The sequence below is a fragment of the Dipodomys merriami genome, unplaced genomic scaffold, assembly GCF_024711535.1.
Source record: "Dipodomys merriami isolate MVZ:Mamm:240054 unplaced genomic scaffold, mDipMer1.0.p SCAF_1, whole genome shotgun sequence".
Classification (NCBI taxonomy): Eukaryota; Metazoa; Chordata; class Mammalia; order Rodentia; family Heteromyidae; genus Dipodomys; species Dipodomys merriami.
The window spans coordinates 130967300-130984721 of record NW_027202270.1 but is presented as its reverse complement, the minus strand read 5'-3'; the positions used below and the strand labels follow the sequence as shown (position 1 = coordinate 130984721).

Genomic DNA, 17422 nt, shown 5'->3' with positions numbered 1-17422 from the left:
CTTTGTGAGAGTAGTAAGGCTTGAACTCAGGACCTCAAACGCTCACGTGGCTTTTTCACTCAAGACTACCTATCACTGGAGCAACAACTCCTCTGTGGCCTGAAACCTTTGTAACCCTGAGCTAAAATAAATCTTCCTTCCATTTAAACTGCTTTTCTCCAGTATTTTGTCACAACAATGGAAAGCTGACAAACACAACACAAATCTTCAATATGTACAAAACCTCACAATTCTAAAAACAGCCAAAAGACTTTCATCAACAAGGAGGCCAAAGCAATGCAAGGTTTCAGGATTACTTTAATAATACCTCGCCCAGGCAAAGGCTGCAATTGAGGAGGAAGAGGCCGATACATTCTGGAAGGATTAGGCTTATGATTGCATCAAGAACCTTGCTTGGACTTACTGTACATTACCAAGTTTATAAAAGGTACCTGAAAGAATTCAATGGATTTTCCAAAGTTAAGTTGGTTGCAAAAATCAATAAGGCTGTGGTTGAGGTGGCACACTGGTTGAGTGTGGACTGGGATGACATTTTTAAGAACACCTAGAAGTGATTCTCCAGGAGCTAACTCATGAGTCCTGGGAACTGGAATCATATTGCTAGAGGCAAGACAAAGGGAGCTGCAGGAGAAAACCCCCAACAAATTTATCTTTGATACGCAAAAGCTTTTTAATTTGATGCAATCCCATTCTAAGCTCTCAATTTTATTTCCTAGGGAATTGGATGCTGATTCAGAAAGAAACAGAATGAAGAATGAAGAAACCTACTGGGCACTGGTGGCTCATGCCTGTAATACTAGCTACTCAGGAGGTTAAGATTTGAGGATTGCTGTTCAAAGCCAACCCTGGGCAGGAAAGTCTGTGAGACTCTTATCTCCAATAATCCACCAGAAAACCAAAAGTGGTGCTGTGGCTCAAGCGGTAGAGCGCTTACCTTGGGCTGAAGAGCTGAGGGACAGCGCCCAGGCCCAGAGTTCAAGCCCCACAACTGACAAAAAAAAAAAGAAAAAGAAAGAAAGAAAGAAGAAACACCTAGAGAATGGGAGAGAAAAAACTGCTAACTCTTCAGGTAAGAACTGATATATATCCAGAATATTAAACACAAAATCCAAATAATCAATATTGGCATATAAATTGGCTAGACAGTTCTCAGAAGTATATGTGAGAGAGAGAGAGAGAGAGAGAGAGAGAGAGAGAGAGAGAGAGAGAGAGAGAGAGAGAGAGAGAGAGAGAGAGAGAGAGAGAGGAGAGAGAGTTCAACATCCTTAGCCATAAAGGAAATGCAAACAGTCATAATAGCAATCATCAAGAAAACAAACAGTAAATGGTGGGAATGCTGAGCACAAGGAACCCCCTCCCCATATAGTTGGTGGAAATATAAACTAGGACAACATCTATGATTTAGTCCCTCTTGTGTACAACTTGTGGTTAGCGTTTTTTTGTTGTTTGGTCAGTCCGTGGAGCTTGAACTCAAGACCCAAGTGCTGTCGCTGAGCATTTTTGCTCAAGGCTAGTGTTCTACCACCACTTTGAGCCACAGCTCCTCTTCTGTTTTTCAGGTGGTAAATTGAAGAGTCTCAAAGACTGGTTTGGAACCATGATCCTCAGATCTCAGCCTCCTGAGTAGCTAGGATTATATGCATGAGCTACCAGCACCTGGCCCTCTTATAAATGTTTTTGCCCTTTCTTTTTTGGTCTAACTCAGGACCTTGCACTTGCTAGGTAAGCTCTTTGCCACTGAGCTATATTCTGGCCCTTGTATAAGTTTTGATATTGTCTTTTCAGAAATTTTCCATTTGGTGTAGATCATCAAATTTATGTAAACAGTACTGTACATAACATTCTACCTTTTTGATGTTTGTGGGGTGAGTAGTGATGTTCTGACTTTTATGGGATATTAGTAATCAGTCTTCTTTTTCTTAGCCTGGGTTAGAGACTTTATTAATATCTTCCAATGTGTTTTGGTTTACTTGAGTTTTTCTAATGATTTCCTGTCTTTACTTGTTCTGATGCTTATTAGGGTTTTTCCCCCCATTTCTTGGGATTTATCTTGCTCTTTTCCCAATACTCTTAGATTGACAATTTTAGATTTTTCTTCTAGTATATGTTTTATATAAAATTCTCTTAAAGAATTTTACTGCATCACTTTGATAAACTGTATTTTCTTTTTTTGGGGGGGGGGTCAGGTCGTGGGGCCTGAACTCTGGGCCTGGGCGCTGTCCCTCAGCTCTTCAGCTCAAGGCTAGCGCTCTACCGCTTGAGCCACAGCACCACTTCCGGCTTTTTTCTTTTTTTGCTTATGTGGTGCTGAGGAATCGAACCCAGGGCCTCAGGCATGCAAGGCAAGCACTCTACCACTGAGCCACCTTCCCAGCCTGATAAACTGTATTTTCAACCACCTTTTGTGCAAAATTATTTCTTTAGACTTCTTTGGCCTCTGTTACTTAGAAGTGTTATTTAATATGCAAGTATATTGGGATTATCTCTGTTATTAGTTTCTAAATTAGTTTCAAAGTAACCTGAGGTGATGCTTTTTTTTAAATGTTAGGGCTTTTTCTTGGAGGAGGGAGGGAGCTGCCTACCTTGATGGATTGTTCAGTAAGAGCTTGAAGAGAATGTGTAATCTTCTGCACTGGGGATGAAATATTCCTGATTCCAGTTGATGGACAGTGCACTTCAATCCTTAATGATTCTGTCTGGTAGATTTGTCAATTACTAGTAGAGGATCATTTAAGTTTCCAAATATAACAGTCTATTCCTGTTTCATCTATTTCTTCTCGTAATTCTTTCATTTTTTTCCTTCATTATTAGGCATATCTATCCTAAGGATTATTTATCTCCTACTGGAGTAGGCACCTTTATAATTATACAATGCCCCTCTCCATCCATACCATTTTTCTTGCTCTGCTTTTTCTGAAATTAAAAAGCCATTCCAACTTTGATTAATATCAGGATGGTATATCTATTTCTGTCTCTCTCCTTCCTACTCCTTTTTCTTTTCTTGGTCATGTCTACTCATTAGTTTTGTGCATAGTAATCATATCTAGTTTCAACACTCAGGCAGATAATTCCAACAGCCTTGCTATATTTCAATCTGATTCTGATGCTTTTTTCTTTTCAAACAGTATTATTGTTTTTGTCTTTCTTGTTTGTTGCATGCTTGAGATGATACACTAGGCAAAAGGAAGTCCAGTTAATAGGCTTTCAATGATGCAGCAGTAACGAGGGTAAGAAACATTTATTCCAGGGCAGGTCTTTTGTGAAACTAAGCTCCTGGACTATGATTTTCTCCCATCTCTCATCCTTTCTTATGTGAAGCAGGAAGGCCAATGTGGGCTGTAGCTATTTCTTTCTGCCAGCTTGTTAAACTCTGAGAAAATCCAACTGAAGTGTATCCAAAATGGTTACTTTTTTCTCATAGCCTTTCTGGAAGCACACTGAATTTTGCGGGACTATTGTTGTTGTGGACGGTTTGGGTTTTTTTTTTTTTGTTTTTTTGGGTTTTTTTTTGCTAATATTTACTATGACCTCATAGGAACTTGGAAGTAAAACTCAGAAGAAAAAAATACTTGTATTATTTCCCCCATAAAGTTTGCCTCCATTGGGCTGGGAAAGTGGCTCAGTGGTAAAGCGCTTGCCTTGCATGCCTGAAGCCCTGGGTTCGATTCCTCAGCACCACATAAGCAAAAAAGAAAAAAAGCCGCAAGTGGCACTGTGGCTCAAGTGGTAGAGTGCTAGCCTTGAGCTGAAGAGCTGAGGGACAGCGCTCAGGCCCACAGTTAGGCCCCACGACCGGACCCCAAAAAAAAAAAAAAAAAGTTTGCCTCCAAGTTTTTTCGTTGTAGTCCATATTTGATTTCCAACAACTAGTCAACTACATTATGAGTATTTCTGCCTAATGGTATCTCTGGTGGTACCAGATAAACGGTGGCACTATGTCTCCAATTTAAAGGCTGATTTGTCCTGTGACTTCAAGTCTCTGATGGAACAAAGAACTGATCTTCTCTTTTCAGCTTTTTTTTTTTTTTTTTGTGAGGAGGGGAGAAAAAGGTCAAGATTTTTAACTAGATTAATTTGTAAAGTTTTTCTTTCTCTTCTGACAGTACTGTGGTTTTGAACTCAGGGCCTCATGCTTTGCTAAGCATTGTCTCACCAGAGCCATGCTTCCAGCCATTTTTAGCTTTTATTTTTCAGATAGGGTCTCTTGCTTTTGGTCAAGCCAACCTTGGACCATGATTCTACTTTCAGCCTTGAGCATAGTTGGAACTACTGCTGTGCACCACCATATCCAGCTTCTTCTTTGAGATAAAGTCTTACTAACATTTTATCTTTTGGGCAGGGAGAGGGAGGCTGTGCTAGCCTTGAACTACAATCCTATCTCTTGTCTTTAAAGGAACTTGGATTACAAGTATGAGCCACCATGCCTAGCCTGGTCTTTTTTTTTTTTTTTTTTTTAATGGATAGTTTAGGTAAGAATTATTTGTCACAAGGGGCTGGGATGTAGCTCAGTGGCAAAGCGCTTGCCTAGCAAGTGCAACATCCTGGGTTCAATCCCCAGTACCAAAAAAAGAAAAGACAAATATATATATATATTGGGGCTGGGAAGGTGGCTCAGTGGTAGAGCGCTTGCCTTGCATGCCTGAGGCCCTGGGTTCGATCCCTCAGCACCACATAAGCAAAAAGAAAAAAGCCAGAAGTAGCGCTGTGGCTCAAGCGGTAGAGTGCTAGCCTTGAGCTGAAGAGCTGAGGGACAGCGCCCAGGCCCAGAGTTCAGGCCCCATGACCAGACCAAAAAAAAAAAGAATTATTTGTCACAAACTACTCACTAAATGAATTGCTTTTTTTTCTGATTTTTTCCTAAAGGTTTTAGTTTGATGTTTTACCTTCAAATCAATGGTGTACTTTTGGATTATTCTATCACAAATTGTAATTGACAAATTATCATCTCACCCTGCACTGTACTAACTAATCTGGTAAATATAAATTTTGATTGAAGAAAAAGTGGGACACATTTATGATTTTTTTCTGGCAATAACACTGGGCGTGCTTAAGATTCAACATGAAAACACCACAAGGCAGAGAATCATAGGCTGCTGAAGGCAGGAGTAAAAAGAAGAGGACTTGGAAAATTAACTCTCCCAGGCTTTTGCTTACTGATCAGATCATACCAAACCTAAAATTAATAAAATAGAAAAGATCTGATGGATTTATATGCAAATTTTGCTAAAGCATAAAGCTTACCTTAAATCAGTACTTCCCAAATCAGTCATGTCTGGCTTACATCAACAAATTTTCCATATCTGCTTACAATCATGTAATTACAAATAATTTCTTCATTACTTCTGACTAAACTGGAATTTATAATTTCTTTTACACATTTGGTAGTATCAAGACAATTATCAGGTATTGTACAGTATATCAGGTATCATAAATAAAACCAAATTTGTTATCATCATTATTTTCTTATGTAGGTTTAATATAAATATATTACTCAATTTTACCATAAAAATTTGGACAGGCCTACTATTCTCTTTGAATGAAATGGCACAATGTTGTCCTCGTGGCTGGGGAAAGGGCTGAGTGGCTAACTGGGACTCTCTGGTAGCAGTGCTCACTGCTGTACTGTGGAGTGTATACCTGGTCAACACTGCTACCTTCATTTGCAAGTGGACCAGCTGAAAAGTAAAAGACTTGCCATTGACTTTTTAATCACAATTATCTGCCATCAAATTATTCATGTCCAGGTACAGCTGCAGTTGCAATTTTCTTTCCAGGGAACTAGAACAAATTACTCATGTCCAGGTACAGTTGGAGTTGCAATTTTCTTTCCAGGGAACTAGAACAAATTACTCATGTCCAGGTGCAGTTGCAGTTACATAATTTTCTTCCCAGGGAACAGAAGTCTGTCCAGTGCATAAAGTTGTTTTGTTGTTTTTTTGTTTTAATGATCATAGTCAGGTTGTCTTAGTCTTTAGAATTTCCGGATTTCGTCCTTGGAGGAGATCAGGATCTTCCCAAGGTCTAGGACCTCGAATATTCTTCCAGTCTTCAAAAGTGGAGTCCTTTATTTTCTATAGAATCATAAAAGTTAAAGTACACATATTAGTGCAGGAGCCCTATGGTTTTGATTGGAACATCAGTGAATGAATGAAAAGTGAAAAGAAAAAAAATCTAAATGATCCTCAATTACAATTTTAGCAAATAAACACAAACTAAGCAAACTAACTAGAAATAATGTCATCTTTCTTAGGATTTAGAATGTTTCTTGCTTGCTATTAATGTTAATGGCCTATCTTTTGCCCCATATTAAATAAACTATTAATATAGGAAAGAGTCTATAAACCTTGCTTTTGAGAGCACAAGAAAGGAGAAGCAGCTAAGAAAACAAGTCTAAATGTGAAGGGTGGTTGAACATGACTAAAGCATTATGTAATGAAGCTTGAAGTTAGTCTTATTCTTGCTAGGGTAGCCACTCTGCCATTTGACCCACATCCCTACTCCCTTCTTGCTTTTGTAATTTTTCAAATAGAGTTCCACATTTAAGCTCAGTTCAGTGTTGAATAAGATCTCCTATTTAGACTTCTCATGTAGGTAAAATGGCAAGCACATACACATCCAGCTTTTTTTTCTTTTCTGAAATAGTAGCTCATAAACTTTTTTCCTGGCCTGCCTTTAATATTGTGATATCCTCCCAATAGCCATCTTGCAAGTAGCTAGGATTACAGTTGTAAGCCACTGTACCTAACTGAAAACACTCTTGCAAAAAAATCCTGGAGTCTGTAGTAAACACAGATGAAGGAACAAAATTTTAACTCAGTGCAAGGAAGAAATATTTTCAAGCATGGTTATGAAATAATCAAAAAGTATGAAAAAAGTTTGAGTAAAGTAACAACTGTTATCCATATTAAATGCTTAAGAGAATTTAAATCATTTTTAGAAAAGAGGCAAAAGTGACAGAAAAAGTTTATGTAAAAACGTCAAGTTTTGCCAGCTGCTGGTGACTCGTGCTGAGGAGGCTTAGTTCTGAGAATTGGGGTTCTAAGCCAGTCCAGGCAGTAAAGTCCGTGAAACTCTGCTCTCCAATTAACCACCAAAAGAGCCAGAGGTAGAGCTGTGGCTCAAGTGGTAAAGCATTATTCATGAGCAGAAAAGTTCAACAACACCCAGCCCAAGTTCAAACCTCAGAATTGGCAACAACAACAAAGTATAATCCTTAGTAGATCTTTTCAGGGAAAGATTCCCTATAGAAATTCTACAAGACATGCTGTGGCCAAATGCTAAACTGCATTTTCCAGGCAGGACTGCTCAAACCTTACCACTTAGCAGCCAACAACCATAGCACTGTAAAGGAATACACCCAAGAAATGCTGAATGAAAGCGAAGTCAGAATTACTGGATGTAGAACCTGCCAAAGTAGAGATCTCTGCCTAGTATCTTGCTAATACCTTGATGCCAAGTTACACATCTAAAGGTCTGCTTTTAAAATAAATATATGCTTAAGAATAAGACCTACTTTAGACTACCCCTAAAAAAACTTAAAAACAAACTCTGACAAGATCCTTTGGGGCAACAATCTGGAAAACAAATCCCAAATTATAGACTTAGGCAATGCCACAACCTTTCCATAGGTCCTCCCTTACAAAGCAAAAGCAGTTTAAACTGATTAGCTGATAACTGCCTGGTAAAGTAAAATTCAACACTCTTTAGAATCTTTTCAATGTCCATCTTTTAATTAAAAATGACCAGACAGACATATAAAGATGACTGAAGGTACAAAGAAGAAAGAAAATAGGGCCCAGTCAAGAACTGAACAGAACTATCAAAGAAACAACTGCCCAATAAATAAGTGGGCTAAAGACTTAAAGAGAAACTTCTCTGAAGAAGAAAGAAGGATGGCCAATAGACACATGAAGAAATGTTCAACATCCCTAGCCATAAAAGAAATGCAAATCAAAACAACATTGAGATATCACCTCACCCCAGTTAGAACGGCAAAAATCAAGAACTCTAACAACAACAGATGCTGGAGGGGATGTGGACAGAAAGGAACCTTACTTCATTGTTGGTGAGAATGTAAACTTGTTCAACCACTTTGGAAAGCAGTATGGAGGTTCCTCAAAAGACTTCACATAGAACTCCCCTATGACCCAGCAATCCCACTTTTGGGCATTTACCCAAATGTTTACAAACAAGACCACACTAAAGCTACCAGCACAACTATGTTTACTGCAGCATTATTTACCATAGCTAAGATATGGTACCAACCCAGATGCCCCTCAGTAGATGAATGGATCAAGAAAATGTGGTATATATACACAATGGAATTCTATGCCTCCATCAGAAAGAATGACATTGCACCATTTGTTAGGAAATGGAAAAACTTGGAAAAAATTATATTAAGTGAAGTAAGCCAGGCCCAAAGAAACATAGGTCCTATGGTTTCCCTTATTTGCAATATCTAGTATATGTAGGAGTCAAGCGGAAAAGGTCAGATAATGTGATGTCAGGAAAATGAACCCTTAGATATCTATTTTAATGTTTTTTTCTTTCATGCATGTGTTTCTAACGCATTTATAAGATTATCTCTTTGTTGCTTTGTATGTCCCTCCCCCACAATATAACCCCTGCTTTCACTATATTTGATGCCAGTATAACTTGTGGAGGAGATGGGGAAAAACCAGTTGTTTAAGGATACAGGTGGACCTGTTGCAACAATGAGAAGTACAAGTTGTCATGTCCAAAAAGAGCTTTACAAAGTCGGTGCGGGGGGGGGGGGGGGGGAGGGGGGAGGGGAGGAAGGGGGGGAAGGAGAAGGATTGGGATTGGGGGGAGGGGGAAGGCTGGGAAGGGATGTGAAGGGTAAACCAAAGGAGGAGGCTGCAATGCTTGGTAAGAAATGTACGCATTATCCTGCCCATGTAATTGTAACCCCTCTGTACAGTATGTTCACAAATAAAATTAAATTAAATTAAAAAAAAAAAGTCTCACAAAAAAAAAAAAAGAACTGAACAGAACTAGGCCAGCCTTGGTGATACATGCCTGTAATCCCCACTATTCTTATTTTCACTTTTACAGCTTCCAGGTTCTCTATCCAACTTAATAGGCTTTTCTAACTCAATGCCCCCCCTAACACTCTCTCTCTCTCTCTCTCTCTCTCTCTCTCTCTCTCTCTCTCTCTCTCTCTCTCTCTGCATTTTTTTCCCCTCCTAGTACTTTTAGCATTTAGGATAGGATGTTGCCTTAGTGGTACAGCGCTTGTTAGCATGCATGAAGCCCTGGGTTCAATTCCTCAGTACCACATGCACAGAAAGGGCCAGAGTGGTGCTGTGGCTCAAGTGGTAGAGTGCTAGCCTTGAGCAAAGAAACTCAGGAACAGTGCCTAGTGTTTGAGTTCAAACCCCATAACTGGCACGCACACACACACATACACACACACTCCCACACACACAGGGAGTATGTGTGTGTGTATATGTGTCTATCTGTCTGACTGTCTGTCTGTCTCCTGTACTGGGGCTTGAATTCAGGGTCTGGGTGCTGTCCCTCAAGGCTGGTAATCTACCACTTGAGCCACACCTCCATATAGCTTTTTGCTGGTTAACTGGAAAAAGAGTCCCATGGAATTTCCCTGACCAGGCTGGCTCTGAACCATGATCCTCAGATTTCAGCCTCCTGAGTAGCTAGGACTACAGGTGTAAACCACCAACGCTCAACTGTTATTTTTAAATTCTTGATCCATGTGGATTTATCTGTAGTATATGACATATGAATCCATTTTTATTTTGTCTTCAAAGGATTATATACAGGTTGATTATCCTTAAATCCATAATCTAACATCTGAAATGCTCAAAAATTTTCTGATTTTGTCTGCATGTATAGTTCAGAGGTCAAATCCTTGCCCAGCATGCATGAGACCATGGGCTCGACCCCCAGTATACAAAAACAAACAAAAAACAAAATATCATTCACAGCAAAACACACAAATATCCTTATATTCTACAGCATTTTGAATTTGGTTTTCAGATGTATTACTGGTGATGTTTACCTGAAAAACTCAAAAATCTAAAGTGCTTAATGGCTCCCAGAATTTTAGTTAAGAAATATTGAATATGTAGTGTTCCAAATAGCATGTATTTAAAATACTTTTTTTCATTTATCTTAAGGCAGACAGACCTGTGATGACTAGAACTGTTATATTACACAGACTATTAACATACTGTACCTCATACTCTGACTCTAGAGATATTTTATTCATTTTCAGTTTTTTTTCCAGTTCAGGATCAATCTGTAGAAAAGAAAGAGGTGCTATAAGTTATTTAACTCTGCTACATTCAAGTTTCAGTTTCTGAAGTTTCTAAAAGGGTTGGCTGGACTAGTGTGAACTATTTAATCCCCTCATCGTCACTAATCACAGAACAGCAGCTACTGCGTAACGTCCACCACTGCAACTGACAACTAGTATTTTCTTAACACTTGTGTGGGCAAGGCATTGTAACAGAGAAAAGTCTCTAAGTATTAGTTGTGGAACTTGAACTCTGGGCCTGGGCGCTGTCCCTGCACTCTTCAGCTGGCTTTGAACTGCGATCCTCAGATCTCAGCCTCCTGAGTAGCTAGGATTACAGGCATAAGCCATGGGTGCCTGGCTCTAAGAATTATTTTTGTCCCTGTTATACACAAATAAGAAAAATAAGGCCAGGAGTCTGAATAAATTGTCAGAGATGTTCCTTGGCCTTTAATATTAGGTCTCTACCTCCAGAGGCCACACCATTAACCACCAACACAAATTGGGTTTCATAGACGTATTATAAAAAATGCTGGTATTTACAAGAAAAACAAAATGCTATAGATAAACACTAAAGGGATATCAATGAAAAAATTAGGGTTTAACAGTGGTGCCACCACTGTTGTGATGTACCACAAAGTCTTCAGGAAGGAAAGAAAGCTAAATTGAGTGGAACAGCTGAAGAGTGGTGCAAACTCAACTAATACTACGGTCCTAAAGACCAAGCTCACCCTTAGTTCCTTTCATCAACAGCCCCCTCCTCCCCAACACCCTGCTGGATCTCAATCTTAACTTCATCTGAGTTTGACTTCTCAACATCAACATCAACTAAGCTCACCTTCTCCGTCCCAGTAGTTCTTTTCTTCCCACCTCCACCTTGCTTCTTACTCCTTCCAACAGACAGATCTGAGCTCATTTTACCCTTATTCCCTTGAAATCAACTGACCTTGACTTATCAACTCAAATCACCCTTATTCTCTTGACCTGACTTAATTTCTCTGACATTCTAGACCTCCTCATACGTCAGCCTTTCTCTCACTCTCCTCCCTAAATGGGTGGTTAGCACAATTTCTCCAGTTCTCAAAATCAAAACTGAAGCAATCTACGAATATACAACATATATCACAATGATCATCAAAGGCTGACAATTTGCTACTGAAACAGTTTTCTGAAGCACATTTATTTCTCTTTATTGCCACTGCTTCCTTTCAGGTCCCATTCTTGTGCACTATTCCACTAATGCAGAGCCAAAACTCATGTATTTAAAGGTGTAGTCACCAATGCAACAGTGTTCAGAGGTGGGACTTTGGAAGGTGACTGGATGATGAAGGCTATGACTTGATCAACGGAGTGGCTATAATCCACTTAATGGGCCACTGGGAAGCCATAACATCTTTATGACGTTTCTTCCCTTCTATCTTGTTCCTCCAATCCCCATCCATTCTATAGCCCATTGAAGAGGAAATGAAAATGAAAATTTCAAACTCATACAACATAAGTCACTTCTATAGTCAACTCCTATTTAGTCTTTCAGCCAAATTCAAGGGTTGATATCTTTTGCCTCACCTTGAGGTTCTTGTAATGTTTTAATCAAAATTTTACTATAGCATTTTTCTAGTTTGTTTGGGGTTTTTTTTGCTATTGTATATGTCTGGGTACATTTATGTAAGTGACATATCTTCTAGTTGTTTGTAATACAAATTTTATGGGACCAGTTTCTTGACACTTTATCTGAAGAATCTAACAAACGATTAACATGACAAATATTCAGTTATTTTTCAAATACATGCACTGATATTCTATTTCCAGTTGTCAGATTATCGTAAGTTTCATGCTAAAGATGAAGAAATTGGGCTGCTAACTGAAACTGTCACCAGTTGGACATGAGCTTCTCAGATACCCAGTTTCCACCTGAAATCACAGGACCTTGAGATACACACATGGAAATCATTTCAAGGGGTCTCAAATTATGAGGAGTTTTGCAGGTAGAAGCTTCAGCAAAGATTTTAGCCTACCAGGATAAAGGAGAAATGAGTAAGGGGGGGGGGGGGGAAAAAAGAAAGAAACAGCTGCACTGACCTTCTACAACGATATGAGCATTCATATTAAAGATTAAGAGAATACAAAGACTGTCCACAGACAAATCTGGATTACTAAGAACAGTGATTATATAGTTCAAAAACAAAATACAGTCAAATTCTCAGTTGTAGTTCTTACCTTTATCTTCACAGCATCATATCGGATTTGTGAAAACTCACGAAGACCAAAGGAACCACCAACAATCAGCAACTAACAAAGGAAACAAAGAAAATAGATGTGTTGAATTCATCTTGTCAGTACTTATCTCCCAACAAGCAAAACAGACTATACAAAATCCTATAGATTATTTTTCCTAGTGAATCATCATTTATCTTTTCAGAGTAGACACAGTGGGGATTACTTTTAAAGACAATACACCTTTTACCTGATAGCAGAGTGATGGGGAATGGAAACTTAAAATGGAACACTACAATTAAACTTTTCAAATAAAACCAGTCTTTGTAAAAATCAAAGCAGCCCACCAAAGTCATGGGATGTCATAAGATGTTTTTGAGTCTCCGGCCCACCTAAGACTTTATTCCAGACTGAGTCAAAGCCAGCCCAGGAATACACACAAGACCCCCTTATCAACAACAGCTGAGTGAGGTGGTGTGCACCTATCATCCTAGATGTGTGAGAAACTGAGATTAGGAAGACTGCAGTTCCAGGCCAGCCTGGGCAGAAAAATTGGTGGGCTACATCTCAATAGAAAGAAGTTGAGAAAAAATAGTATCAACTTGAACATGAATGAAGTACAATAATTACAATCTATCAGACATCTGACATTACTAAAAGAATTGTCTTTTAATGTGTTCCCATATTGTTAGGTTTTAGAGTACTGAACACATCACTCTCCTCTACAGATCTATTACATGCTTACAGTCAAAACTCAGAAAAAAGCTGGGTGCCAGTGGCTCACACCTGTAATCCTACCTATTCAGGAGGCTGAGATCTAAGTATCTCGGTTTGAAGCCAGCCTTGGCAGGAAAGACTGTGAGATTCTTATCTCCAATAAACTACTCAGAAAAAGATGGAAGTGGCCCTGTGGCTCAAGTGGTAGAGTGCTAGCCTTGGGCAAAAAGAACTAGGGTCAACACCCAGACCTTGAGTTCCAAGCCCTAGGATGGGCAAAAAAACAACACAACATCAACAGAAACAATCCACTAGGTAAAATACATACATATAGAGCAGTGTAAAGTAACATAGTAGGGAAGAAAGTTACTCAGGCACTTTCTAGTTCAAAAACTAAAACAAAGGAAGAAAACTCTACATGGTGCTTCAATGTATAGTGCTTTTAAGATCTTGGGTTTGATCATTCTGAAAGGTGAGAAAACCAAACTAGCTTTCAGAAGGACTGACTGGTGATTACATTTACATAACTAAATCAGTGTTTCTGAACAGTAAAGGGATCTGTAGGGGACAGTTTTTACATTGCTCCAGTATTTTAAATTATATTTTATAAAGAGAATGAGTTACTCACAAAAATAGGTCATTTTTGCTGGGAAGGTGGCACAGTGGTAGAGCGCTTGCCTTGCATGCTTGAGGCCCTGGGTTCAATTCCTCAGCACCACATTAGCAAAAAGAAAAAAAGCCGAAGTGGCACTGTGGCTCAAGTGGTAGAGCACTAGCCTTGAGCTGAAGAACTGAGTGAGGGACAGCGCCCAGGCCCAGAGTTCAGGCCCCACAACCGAACCCAAAAATAAAAAAAAAAAAATAGGTCATTTTTTTTTCTTTTAGTACTGTGTAAATACAAAAGCTGGTAACTTAGGCTGGGCATCAATGGCTCAAGGTTCTAATCCTACTTAAGACGTTGAGTTCTGAGGATTCCAGTTCAAGGCCAGCCCAGGCAGACAAATCTGAGAGGTTCTTTTTTTCTTTTTTTTTTTTTGGTGGCTATGGGGCTTGAACTCTGGGTCTGGACACTGTCCCTCAGTGTTCTTCAGCTCAAAGTTAGCGTTCTACCACTTGAGCTACAGTGCCACTTCTGGTTTTCTGGTGCTTTATTGGAGATAAGAGTTTCACAACTTCCTTGCCCGGGCTGGCTTTGAACCGAGATCCTCAGATCTCAGCCTCCTGAGTAGCTAGGATTAGAGGCGTGAGCCACCGGTGCCCAGCTTCTAAGAGGTTCTTATCTCCAGTTAACCAACAATAAGCCAGAAGTGGAAGTGTGGCTTAAGTGGCTAAGGGTTCACCTTGAGCAAAAAAGCCAAATAAAAGAACAAGGCCCTGATTTCAAGCCCCAGTACTGGCATACTCACAAAGCCGGTAACTTGATTGGTGTCAATATCCACAATAATAAAGTTCTCTCTCTCTCTCTCTCTCTCTCTCTCTCTCTCTCTCTCTCTCTCTCTCTCTCTCTATATATATATATATATATATATATATATATATATATATATATATATATATAGTGCTAGAGCCTCCCCCAGGTTTGCTAGGCAAGTGCTCTACCACTGGAGCCATGCAGCCAGTCCTTTACACTGTATTTTTTAAACACCTTTTCTTGGAATGTTTTATGGCATTCACTGTAATACTGATGTTTGTGGAGCAAAATAACCTGTCCACTATCAAAAAATAAAGATAGTTGCCTGGATTCTAACCCTGGTTGGTTTAATATCAGCCACAGCCTGAAACCTTAAGGATTTGGTATTGAAATTTGAATTTCTAAAGTGCTTTAAATATTAACTTTACTGTAAAGCTGCATGCCGGTGGCTCACGCCTGTAATTCTAGCTACTCAGGAGGCTGAGATCTGAGGATCATGGTTCAAAGTGAGCCCGGGCAGAAAAGTCTGTGAGAATCTGATCTCCAATAAACCACTAGAAAACCGGAAGTGCCGCTGTGGCTCAAGAGGTAAAGCACTCGCCTTGATCTGAAGAGCACAGGGACAGCGCCCAGGCCCAGATATCAAGCCCCATGTATGTGTATGTATGTATATATATATATATATATATATGTATATATGTATATATATGTATATATATATATATACACACACACACACACACACACTGTAAGTTAATAATTTATAGGCTCATGCCTATAATCCTAGCTACTAAGATGGTTAAGATCTGAGGATTGCAGTTCAAAGCCAGCCTGGTTGGAAAGTCTCTGAGAGTCTTATCTCCAATTAACCACAAAAAGCCAGAAGTGGATATTTGGTTCAAATGGCAGAGCACTAGACGAGTACAAAAGCCCACAGCCAGTGCCCAGGCCATGAGTTCAAGCTCCAAGACCGGCACAGTGTGTGTGTGTGTGTGTAAACTAACACAGCAGCCACTTGCTGGCTGCCACAATATGGTAAGCACCGTGCTAACTAAATACTCCTTCCCCTTACAGGGGGGTTTCTGGTAGCCAGAATTCTTGGTCCTTTGTTGGGGACAGAGGCTCATGCACAAGGAACGATTCCTCTATATAGAGGATCTTGTGTTTAGTTTCATTTTTGTTCTGGCTGCCTTTTGTTGTGGTTGTGGTTTTTGCCAGTCCCGAGGCTTGAACTCAGGGCCTGGACATCGTCCCTGAGATTCTTTTTGCTCGAGGCTAGCACTTACCACTTGAGTCACAGAGCCACTTCCGGCTTTTTCTATTTACCTGGTACTTTAGAATCAACCCCAGGGCTTCATGTATGCTAGGCAAGCACCCTAGCACTAAGCCACATTCCCAGCCTGGCCATGTCTGGTTTGGGAGAGCTGTAAACTCATTCCTCAGGTGTTATTTTGGTTCATCATAAAACTCTGGAAGGGAATTTAGTAATCATCCAGCCTGGGTTAAACTCTTGCAGACATTGCTCCCTGAGATGGTGTTTCCTTAGTTGTGAAAGTACCAGTACCAAAATCGTGTTTGAGACCACACGCATCACAGAAGGGAAGGCGGACGACAGTGACTCAAGGTCCTATCCTGGACCTAAGTAGAAGATTACCTACAAGTTCTCAATCGGGAGCCCAGCCCCTTCCTGGTCCCGGGTCCCGGTCCTCAGCGTCTTCTCCAGAGACGGGGCAGTCAAGACCAGGCCACATCAGGGCGCGGCGGTCGGGACAGGGGCAGGGGCAGGGCCGGGCCGCGCCGAGGCAGTCGGGGCCGGGCTGTCCGGTCGGTCGCGGCCGGACCGAGGCCCTGGCGGCCGGGCCGGGCCCGCAGAGCTCCGCTCCCCCCGGCCATGGCGGTCGCCTCACGCCACTCACCAGCATGGGGACTCCGTAGCGCAGAGTCCTGTTCCTGCGCAAAGTACGCATCACCGACGCTGCAACCATGGCTGACCCCTACTGTCGGCCAGCGCGGCCTCGGACCTCCTCGGCTCCCCTTCAAACACACAAGTGGCCGGCTCACCTTTCCCGACCAACTTGGTCCCGGGTCCCTCCCTGATAGTCCTCCGCCAGACAAAAGCAATCGATGCGTCGTAACACAATACAGCGTCCGCCCGGAAATTAGGAGTCTATGCTTTAGTTCCGAACTGTCCTAGGTGACGTTGGGATTTAGGGTTGGGAAAATGCGGCTCAACTCCCTGATTGGAAGCCAGTACTTGACAGGCTCTGAGTCTTGACTAACGTCCGCTTTAGAACACTCCTAGAGCCACTGGATAAACTCAGCTAAGGGAAGAAATGGTCTTTTAAAACTAGTTCTCTACCTGTCTCACTTGGGATTGGGAATTTAGTGTAAGTTTCATAAAAAAGCTTTTTAAAGTAAATCGCTAGAAAGTAGGTTGAATATAATCAGGGGTGTCTTACTAATTATCACTGAACAATTAGTACCAGTGCTTTATTGTGAGGCATCTTGAAATCTTATCATTTACGAACAATCATACAGAAAACACTAGGAGCCCAGAGATGAAGAGACAGAAAACCCTGCCTGAAGTAAGCTGGCAGTCTGGTGGAAACGCAGCCAAACCTGCGCAGTACCGTATAGCTTCTCAATGTCACTTGCTGGAAGGAGTCAGAGAAAGCTTTGTCGGGTGTCATACAGTGACATCTCCGGTGCTATCCCTGAATCTTTCCACCCGCCCTGCCTCTCCAATGCCCCTAAAATGTTTCTGGCTATTGTTTTTCCACTTATATATATATATATATTTT

At 40.6% G+C, this 17422-nt stretch overlaps 1 protein-coding gene across 1 annotated transcript; it reads right to left on the bottom strand.

Moving 5' to 3' along the window:
- Nucleotides 1–279: 279 nt before the first annotated feature.
- On the bottom strand, nucleotides 280–16738 carry Cox16 (cytochrome c oxidase assembly factor COX16). Its single transcript, XM_070031154.1, has 4 exons — nucleotides 16538–16738; nucleotides 12497–12568; nucleotides 10220–10282; nucleotides 280–6071 (listed from the first exon to the last, which is right to left on the bottom strand). Exons 1-4 carry the CDS (start codon nucleotides 16604–16606, stop codon nucleotides 5955–5957), a joined length of 321 nt encoding a protein of 106 aa, XP_069887255.1. The 5' UTR covers nucleotides 16607–16738; the 3' UTR covers nucleotides 280–5954.
- Nucleotides 16739–17422: the final 684 nt, after the last annotated feature.

Excerpts from the sequence above, each read along its gene's own strand:
- Cox16 (XM_070031154.1), bottom strand. The coding sequence starts at position 16,606 with ATGGTTGCAGCGTCGGTGATGCGTACTTTGCGCAGGAACAGGACTCTG. Across the intron at positions 12,569-16,537 it reads GCTACGGAGTCCCCATGCTG|TTGCTGATTGTTGGTGGTTC; the intron begins GTGAGTGGCGTG and ends TTCCTTTGTTAG. Across the intron at positions 6,072-10,219 it reads CTCTAGAGTCAGAGTATGAG|AAAATAAAGGACTCCACTTT; the intron begins GTACAGTATGTT and ends ATGATTCTATAG.